Here is a 10,053-nt window from a genome sequence, read left to right on the forward strand (position 1 = left end):
TTCTCTTTACGCCGTAAGTTCAACGTCATCGCCACCATCTTGGTTCCTACAGCCTCAGCTGACCACGACAGTGGCGCCACCAGCGGCCATCCCGCCATAAACTTCGCTCCCAACAAACATACAATCGTAAATTGACCGTGACAAGGTTGAAACATCGCAAAAGTACCTGTAACGAGAACATATCGTATTCCCAAACTTCTCGAGACTCCGAGTAAACCTCTTTCCAAGAAGAAACAAATTCCTCTTCCCAGCAACTCTTAACAAGTCTCATCGTAACCGTGCTCAGCGCCAGGCACAACGTACCCTGGATCACAAACGGTGTCCTTGACGGCTTCCTTGACGTTTGCTCTGAACACCCTGTAATTGATCTTGCTGTTATCGATGCTCCCATATAGATACATAGCCAGTCTGTTAGACAGAATCCAAACGTTCTGATCGTACTCGTGATCGACCTTTATATCATTAGGAAAGACCAGGGACAAATTGCTAGTACCAATAACCCCTAGATTCTGAGGAATATACTCCTTCCTGGTGTCCCAACACCATACAGAGTCTCTGGTGACCATGTTGAAGAACATCACTCCATTCCTGTCCACAACAGACCCGGACGAATGACCGTAGTCCTTGGCTCTGGGTCTGCCAATTGGCATGAAAAAATCAGAGCTTTCTTCGGCGGTCCTTTTATCCCGAAAGACAGACGTGGACACGGCGAACTCGCGGAAACTGGACATAGGATGGAAGAAAAGGGTCCTGTCGTCGTGGATGTCCATTGGGCTCAACGCCATCCCGAAGATTCCGTCCGTCCACTGGAACTTTACACCGTGGAGCTCGTACTTAGAGGCCAGGGGATCGGGAAAGAAGAGATGGTGTTGGATTCTGAACGAAGAATCCTTCTGGAAGTCATAAACCAACAGACCGTATCTGAACACGTCTGAAGCGTAAGCCATCGCTGTCCCACACTCCTCGTTCCTGATGTCCACGACGATGTTCGTGTAAAGGGAGTCCTGTTTCACTTGGTCCTCTGGTATAATGTACTTCCTGATCGGGGTGTCCGTGGTAAGATCGAAGATGAAGATCGCCGGTGGACATGTCTCCTTGCCACCTGTCGATATGTCCGTCTTGCCGGAGTCTAGAATCCACAGACGGTCGCACTCGTCCACTTGAACCCTGAAGACGGACGTTAGACCCTCGCAGTTCCCTGGAAAGAACGATCTTCGTGTTTGTCGTTTCAATTGCAGTTCGATGGTGCGACAATTGAAATTGTCTGTGTGTGTGTGTGTGTGTGTGTGTGTCAGAATTTCTTGAATTTAATTTAGAAAATTCTTCAGCAACCTGGTTGATGCCAGCTCCAGTCAGGGTAGGGCCTCAACTTGGGGCTCTTGGTCTTCGAGTGTTTGGGCACGGTAGCCAACGTCACTGGAATACCGTCCTTCCATTTTGGAAGAGTAATGAACACCTTGTCCCTCCAGATCTCGAGTCCAAGAGGAAGATTATTCTCCGCGACAAACTCCCCGTCGTAGATGGCTGAATCCCTAGCCACGACGCTGTCGTACGTGAAATCGACAGTGGACCAAGCGTAGACCTACGATGATTCGACACTAAATCCTATTCTTACGTTCCTAAGCTTTATTTCCTTCTTACATTCATATTCTTGCCACGTACATAAATTTCATAACCTAAAAACTTTGTTTCTCTCGAGGACAAACGAATGATCTTACTAGTTCCATGGCAGGTCCAACGTAATCGTCCTCCAAGTGTCCCCGACCGGGATCGTAATTGAATCCGTGCGTCTCGAGCTGATTCGCCGAGTACGGATCCGTTTTTAGTGTATTCAGCTTCCTTCCTCTCGGCCTCGAGTGGCCTCTGCCTCTCTCGAGGGACCATTCGCTCGAGTCGGGAGTCGAACCGTACAGATGGTTACTATATTCTGGAGTCGTGGGCAATCTGTCCACCGAATTCTCGAGGGTCGACGGGATCTCCACGTGGCCTGGACAGTTTATGTGGCCAGGAAGTTCGTCGTGGCTAGATATCAGAGTCTTGTAATTCTTCAGGGACTGAAGGACGTTAAAAAAAAAATTTTTTTTAACCTTGACACCACTGTTGGCTTCGACTTTTTGGAATCCAGTAAGCACTTCTACCAGAACAAAAACCTTTCATATCTAATAATTCAAATGTAACCTACATAGGACATAACGCTTTATATGGAAAAAAAGAAAATGTATCTTGCTTGTGAACCTTTTTATAGAAATGCAAATATTATTGTGTTTACAATCACTCAGATAGGAAGCTGATCTTCGTCGGAGGATTGCATAAAGGAAAAGTGAATTCATACCGAGCGAAACCCAGAGGACACACTTCTATGACCGGTTGCTTCAAGATCACGTGAAAGCGCGTTGCTTCCAGGTTGTACAGAGAACTCCTGAACGCCAAGAAGGCACATGGACAGCAGCCACGGCACCACGTTCGCCATGCCTGCAAAAGAAAGGAAGGATTCCGATGTGTATGCAATAAACCATCTCTCTCTCTTTCTCTCTTTCGATCGGGACGGCCTTCGTTGACCGATTTCTCAACGAAGTTCACGTCTCGCGACCTGGTTATCGCGATCGACGGCGTAACAATTTCTCCCCTCCAGGCCACGGTGAATTTGATAATCGTTATGTAAAACTATATTGAATAATAAATATCGGAACGTTCCATTTTCTGTGTACGTTCATATACAGTGTTCTTCATCGTCGACCTTGTGATTTTTTAGTAGCAATCGAATGTTGAAGCTTTTAAGAACGTTCTGTTAAATTTTCAATTAAATTTATAATTATTAAAAATTTCCGTGAGCCACCGTATGTTGTTCGATTTGTCGATAAATTGTCGATGCAATGGAGCCCATGAGAGTCACACCAGAACGAGAGAATGGCGGGCACGACACGCGATTGGAATGGTGTTCCCGTAGTCGGTTGGTATCGTGACATGCTTCTACAATTATCGTTACTTTCCTATCGATGCTCCTCTGCCCCATGCTGTTTCTTGGTCGTGATTGCGGTTTAAGTACTGCACCCCGGACGAGGGACTCTGATGGAACGTTTATTCTAGATAGATAAGCTACTCTCTAGGCCGCCATCTTGGAAATTGTATGGGGTAGTGTGCAAGAACTTCCAGGATATGTAGTTCTGTCGACTAACTTTGTTTTGTATGGGTGAAATTAAGTTTCAAGTATATTCAATTGAATAATACTCGTCGAACTGAAGTAACTAATAATAAACTAATAATTAACGATTCACGTATCTCTACTCAGAGAAGGGATCTAAAGTTTTGGTTGACAGTGCATGTCTTCAAGAAACGTTTTAAATAATGGTTAGAACTCTAATTCTTGCTGTTAGATTACGTGTTTGCATTTGAAAACGAAAGTCGATTAAAGAAACAGAATTACTTCATTTATTCTTCATTTGCCTACAAATTGTCTCCGACAGGTGTCGAAAATGGAATTACGTCTTCTAGTCGCTTTGAACCACGAAGTTTGCATAATAGCGCATAATAACGGTAATAACGGTTAATTAACGCGTGCACGGAACGAGCGAAGCGACGGCACAGGAAGACGGTGAATTTAAATGGAAAGCGAACGCATTCGTCGACCCGAGATGAATCTGCGGTTTAACGACTTTCAAGGTGACGAACGTCGTGATCACTTTCGCTCGAGAAAAGCTATCCTATCGATGAATAAGTAAGTCATAATTATTCAAATCCGATTATCTATTTCTAATATTGATCTAGTTTACGGTATAAAACATTCAATTTTTAGATTGTTGGCGCCAAATACTTTTATAAGACTGTAATATCTAAAATTCTTAATTCAAAAAATTATTAAACAAAGCGACAATAAGAAAAACATTGTTGCAATCAAAGCAGAATACGATCCATAAGCTAAATTGCTACCCATCAGACAATCCGGTAAAAATCAACAGAATCTGTCAGTTCTTCTTTCGATATGCCCAATCCAACTAAATAACTATCTCACAATCTACAAATGTCGTTCGTTACACCGTGTCTCAATACATAAAATTGCACAATCATTTACCAAAGAATCTTCAGCCTATAAACAGCCAATATTTCAAACAAACCTCAACTCGTCTTATCAATCCACCGTTAACAACAATAACAAAACTTACGAAATCTCCGTTCAATTCCGTCCGATTACCTGAAGGATTCCAAAGGCAGGTAAAAAAAAAATGTTCCTCAAGGTGACCCACTGACTTTTGACTCCCCCGCAGGCAGTACACGCCGGTCGAATGATATATGGAAAACGTGAGAAGAAATTTGACCGATGAACAAAGAAAAAAAGAAAAAAGAAAAGAATAAACTCGGTTGCAGGGTGTCCGCCACGAGGAACACGCGAACGACGAACGGTCAAATAGAGATGTTCGGTTGCTCGGGATGAGACCGTGGATGCTACCCGACTGCCATATTCACTATCCGGGTCATAAGTGTGTCTAGGTGCAACTACGAAAGGAGAGAATGGCGAATCCCTTCTCTCGTGGAAGATTTTCCCTCTCGTTCGTTTTACGAGGCTGCGGTATAGGTCATTGGCGGCGATTTCATGGGGATCCCCTTTTCGTGCTCGCGAAATCAACGAATCAGGGAGCCTCCTGCCATCAGATTAAGTGAATCCTGAAAATTATGATCCGACAAACGTTGATTGACGTTTCAATATCGATCCGAACAGAGGCACAATTTTATTCGAATAATATTTATAGTGTGTGCAAGTAATGGTATGTAATCTTGACGTCTAAACGTTTGGATATGTTTTTACCCACTGAGGGAGAAATGTTACTACACTTTGAATTGGAAATTTTCAGGTTTATTTAAGGAAAAATGGAGAAGTAGTTTCTTATTTTTATTTTAGTAGTATTGAAGACCTAAACAATTTTTTGGATATGTATTTGCTCACTAAAAAAGAAATGTTATACTATCCTTAAACTTGAAATTTTCAGATTTATTTATGGAAAACCGAACAACTAGTTTCTTATTTCGTTTTAATAATGGATGAAAATTTGTGTTCAGATAACGTAATTTGACAATTTTTCATACTGATTTTTTAGTTCCTTTGAATGTGAGGTATTCGAGACACGCGAGATATCTATAAGAAGCTCGGTAAAGGTGATTCCTTTTACGTTTTTCTGTGAGTCAGTGACATTTTAGAGCCAACCATTCCCGAGTTAATTATCTACACTCTATCAGAAATTCGATTTGGACGATACGTTCGAAGATATGGTCAATTCTACACCGTTTTGTAGTTTCATTTATTTAAGGAGACTATTTGTCGTATTTAACGAATTCTTAACAAATACATTTATAACATTCATAGATTCAGGTTTGATTGACCTTTCAGGGACCTGCACTATTGTCACACCCTATATATCATGGCTTTCAGGGATGATTCTACACCTTTTGATCCATGGATATTTCTTACACCCTGTACATTCGTCTCGAACCTCTATCCTCTACTTCCAAATTTAAATCCAATTGGTTCAAATTTCTCAACCTGCGCCATTTTATTTCCCGTACTATTGTCCAACCCCTCAACCGAATTTCCATCGTAACAATGGGGTGGCCTTATCTCGCAAACGAATCGTGTCGAACATTAGGTAGCAAACAGGTGAAAATAATGTCCACAGCATGGATGATTTAATTAACCATACGAGACGCTGACACGTGTAAAAACACGGTTGCAGATCATCATTCCGTACATGAGCCGATTAAGCAACCGTGTAATTAACGGAAACACAGCCGTTCCACGACAGTGGTGGGTCCCCTGTTTCTCACAATATTTACACTGAATCCGTTCTGCTCGCGCCGATGGGAGGCATGGATATTTAGAGCGAAGTTTTAAGCAATCGTTCGCGGTCTTGTCGTTGCGAAAGAGGGAATCCGTTCGGCCGAATGCATCGGGGAGCATCGTTACGCCAGCATTAATCTCGTGAGAACCGTTCGATTCACGTTGGTATACCTTGTTCGAAGAAAAGAGGAGAAAGGGAGACAGAGATAGAGAGAAAGATGGTGAAAAGTGAAAGACGGAGATAAATTGGACGAGAAGGAGGATTGAGATTCCACGATGATTGTATTCCATTCAAGGCAAAAGCATTTCACACTCGCTTGACGTTTGTTTGTTCCCCCCCGAAAGCCTGCGTGTGTGTGTGTGTGTGTGTGTGTGTGTGTGTGTGTGTGTGCAACGCTTGCTGCATCGCGATCGACGCACGTGCTGTTTTTATTCGGATCGTTATTATCGCCGGTGTTACAAATTGTTACAACCATAACGGAATTTCTGTATATGGACGAGTCTAGTAATTGGACGTGTCTTATCTTTCGTTCTGTTCAGGACAGACGCAAATGGCGGATAGAACACGATTGCGAGTGCAACGATCCAACTGCAGTGGGCGATTACACTTTCATATTAACACGTTTAGGAATGTATCTGTTTGTATGTTTCAGCCTTTGGCGGGAAATTTATTCGCATAGTGAAACGATAAATAAAGTAGATTCGATCAAGGTCTTCAAGGCTTAATGTACTTACCTATATTTGACTTGAATGAGAAGGACTTCATTCTGCTTCTTTCATTATCACTGAGCACTTTTTTCTAAATTTTGTTCGAAAGCACTGAGAATTTTTAAACTAGTACGTAAATAATTTTTATAACATATGTATCGTTTGTTTAACGAAATTATTTTTTTGCCAAGTGTAGTCCAATTTGAAAAGATTTACTTGTTAGCATGACTGACTATTTCATTAATGTTTTATTAATAATATTATTATTCGGTGGTCCAGCCGATTCACGAAAGCGAGGACATTGCGTTGTTGGCGCGACTTTCAATCGCAATGCTTTTTGCCGCGGCAACGAAACAGAAAACATTCGGACAATACCCGTGTGCAGCTTTTCCGGAAAACAATTTACTTTACGGCATCGCGGCCCAGTCATAATCGTATTTTTACGAGGACACACCGTCTGCACGCTGCCATTGTTTTACTGCAACGAAACTCGTTTTAATTGTACGGTTGTGGAACGCCACGCGGTCATATCCTACTCGTGAATTCCATTTCAACACTGAATGCAACCCCGGACTCTGTGAAACACTTCAGTGTGTCATTCAACTAGCTGGACACTCCAAAGTCAAAATAACTAGACTCTGAATATTTATGCAAATATAATTTTATAAAAAACACTAAAGTTAGAGACAATCAAAAATACATTCTGTTCATCAATGGTTCGATAATGTTCAAGAAAAACGTATTTTTCATGATATTTTATTCGAATATCCTCCAAACGCATAAACATCCCTAGTCTAGTAATAAATATACCAGTGCTAGACCGCGAAAACTTCAAATCTCCGACTGCTCATTGAAGTATTTTCTAATACCACTACCCTAGACTTTGAGTCGAAATATTTTTTAATATATCCACAATGTTACTAGCTTTCAAATAAATATCTGCACAGTTTTCAAACAATATCCACACAGCCAGGAATGTCATCCGACTTTTCCCGCGCGGCGATGAAGACGCGCCTTTACAGACATAACTGATCGAGACTTTCAAGTACACAAGCGATGGCCTTTCGGAAAAATTATCCCAACATTTCGCAAGCGTTACAGCTAACATCCCGTCAAAGATCAAACGACACGTAAATGTTAGAACATTGATTCATTTCACCACCACTATTTTAGGGGAAACGTCCGTAGACTTACCCGCGCCGGATGACAATCGTTGCTTAGGTAACTTCCGTTGCAAACATTCATGGTTGTAGTATTTTAAAGAATCGGCGTCGTTCCAAGTGTAAACAAACGAGTGACTCGGTGACACGTAAACATGGCTGTTCGATCGTTTCGGTAGTTTCATCGGCGACCACTGAGACCTCTGACGGCCCCATAACCCCACTTCCGGTTGGACAGTTCGCTTCTTGCTCGTCATCATGGGATCCTTGTATGGGAAATTAGAAAAAGGAGATCGGTCGTCGCAGAACAAAATCAGACTGAATTAAGAAGCGCGAATCGTGGGGGTTGTTGTGAAAGTGTCGTGAAAAAACATGGACCGCAGACGTAATTGCGTTACGCGTCGCCATTCAAGGTGGAATTTCGTAACGGTTTGCACTCGTCGACGCGAAGCTATTCGCCTTGTTTAGGTTAGTACACGGATTCGCCGAGTGTTGTATTAGCGTTTGATACCGGTCAAACGGTGATATAACCTGGACATAACCAAATTCGATTGGAAAGAGCGATCAAGGAAGTGAATTACACGTAAACTCGAGCACGTGTCAGTGGTTCCCAATCTTGCCAATATTGTAACGCGATTACGCGAATTTTAATGAGAATTCCAGTAGGATCGGACGACTCCGCAGAATTTCCATCGTAGAAGGTAAGTGCATGAAACCGGTGAACATAGAAATAGTTAGATCTTAATGTGGAGTATTTTCGTGTTAACGTAAGAGGCAGCAAAAGTGTCACGACTATTATGAAAATGTTTCATAGGCACGACTTTTATCTTGTTTCTCGATTTTGAATAATCTCCATCTATGGTAAATGAAATTTATCTTTTTCGGAAAAAGCAAATAAAACACATTTAGGAGTTTTCAATATTGCAGAAAAATATGAAGTGATACTATGTTATTAGAATATGTCAGTCTTACTAAAATAATGTTCATTAGAATGAAAATTGTAAGGCACCTGCATATTTGCTCTCATTCGGGCTGTTTCTCAACGTACTCAGAAGAAAGCGCATTTACATGTGGAAAAACGAGAGAATTGCCTTGTGTACTGCCTCCACCTACGCAAAAAATTCACTGTTAACCGAAATACTTTCGCAACCAAACATTCTATTCGTGAAACTCTACATATATCCTCGTAATAGAGAGACAAATTTTTAAATCCCGAAAAAATTGTTCTTACGTCTGTAAACTTTTTCGTTTCGTTACATCATAATATTTATAAGTTAATTATTCAATTGAAAGCATTTCCAATCACGTTATATTCCATTACGACAATCAAATGTTTGAGAGCGGAACGGAAATTTTGTTAGCCTACGCTTCAATTACAACACTAATAAACTTACATAAATTAGAAACGGGAACATCATCGATCACATTTTCCACTTCTTCTTTGCCTTCCCCCTTCTCTTATCGCGCAATCTCCCACGATTTTCGTAATTTTAAAACCTTCGAAATTAATATATTAAGCCAGTACACATGTAACGAATAATTTCTTCGCGATCGTAACAGCTCGAAAAACAAAATCTGTGCAATTGTTTGAACGCTCGTTACAAATGTAATATTAAACAATTATAAAAAAAATATATTAAAGCCCCAGTGGCAACAGTTATGACGATATAAACTAAAGAAAAGAGTGTCGAAACAAGTCCGATCAAAATTTTTCTTTTTGTAGTATCATTGACACTGTTCGAAAAGTCATACCCCTACCAGTTTCAATGAAATGTACTGTTCCTTTTTCTGGACAAAAAGTACAAAAATAAATCGAACGGATTAAAGGAATCCAGAGTTGAACGAGCAATTGGTTCCGATTGAATGCAAATTACACGCCAGGATCCTTTGACAATACGTTACAATCGCAGAAGTCAAGCTCACGGCCATCGAACTGGTCGAGAAACTAGAGGGGGAATGGGATCATATGATTCGCGTTACCTCGAGCCGTGTCTGGCTGGTTCCAATGACTCGGCCGGTAAATGACGCGAAACCGTTTGAAATTTAACATACCTAAATCCCGCTTTCCACCGAAGATCGAGAGTTTCGGTTTCGCGAGCCACTTCCTCTTTAGAATATCACGGGATTTTGCCAGTGAAAAAATAAATAACGCGATTGATTCGTTCACTTAACTTCTATGTTAATTTCGTTTCATCCCCTAAGCCCCGTTTCCACTTGTAGAACGTGTCCGTCACCGGTCAGACGCCATTTTGGTCCTAACCTTATGTAAATAGAAACGAATTCGTGACACGGATTTATGAGAGAATTTATGACTTTATTATAAATAGTTAAATTCAGTATACTGTAAAATCACTTTTA

At 41.2% G+C, this 10,053-nt stretch overlaps 2 protein-coding genes across 2 annotated transcripts in view; one reads left to right on the forward strand and one right to left on the reverse strand.

Annotated features, from left to right (window-relative positions):
- Positions 1 to 215: 215 nt before the first annotated feature.
- Positions 216 to 7,952, reverse strand: LOC107186527 (protein yellow-like). The gene is made up of 5 exons (XM_015574416.1): positions 7,730 to 7,952; positions 2,333 to 2,472; positions 1,719 to 2,054; positions 1,333 to 1,582; positions 216 to 1,198 (listed from the first exon to the last, which is right to left on the reverse strand). Exons 1-5 carry the CDS (start codon positions 7,950 to 7,952, stop codon positions 258 to 260), a joined length of 1,890 nt encoding a protein of 629 aa, XP_015429902.1. The 3' UTR covers positions 216 to 257.
- A 424-nt stretch (positions 7,953 to 8,376) lies between these two features.
- The window catches only part of LOC107186624 (major royal jelly protein 1), a 37,985-nt gene continuing 36,308 nt past the window's right edge, over positions 8,377 to 10,053 (forward strand). Inside the window, exon 1 of the mRNA XM_015574519.1 lies at positions 8,377 to 8,396. The gene's annotated coding sequence lies outside the window, so the exon portion shown is untranslated. The remainder of the gene's footprint in view (positions 8,397 to 10,053) is intronic.

This window comes from Dufourea novaeangliae, unplaced genomic scaffold, assembly GCF_001272555.1.
Source record: "Dufourea novaeangliae isolate 0120121106 unplaced genomic scaffold, ASM127255v1 scaffold65, whole genome shotgun sequence".
Classification (NCBI taxonomy): Eukaryota; Metazoa; Arthropoda; class Insecta; order Hymenoptera; family Halictidae; genus Dufourea; species Dufourea novaeangliae.

Coding starts and splice junctions, on each gene's coding strand:
- LOC107186527 (XM_015574416.1), bottom strand. CDS start 7,952: ATGACGAGCAAGAAGCGAACTGTCCAACCGGAAGTGGGGTTATGGGGC. Junction 2,473..7,729: donor ACGATTGTCATCCGGCGCGG/GTAAGTCTACGG, acceptor TTTCTTTTGCAG/GCATGGCGAACGTGGTGCCG. Junction 2,055..2,332: donor TGTCCTCTGGGTTTCGCTCG/GTATGAATTCAC, acceptor AACGTCCTTCAG/TCCCTGAAGAATTACAAGAC.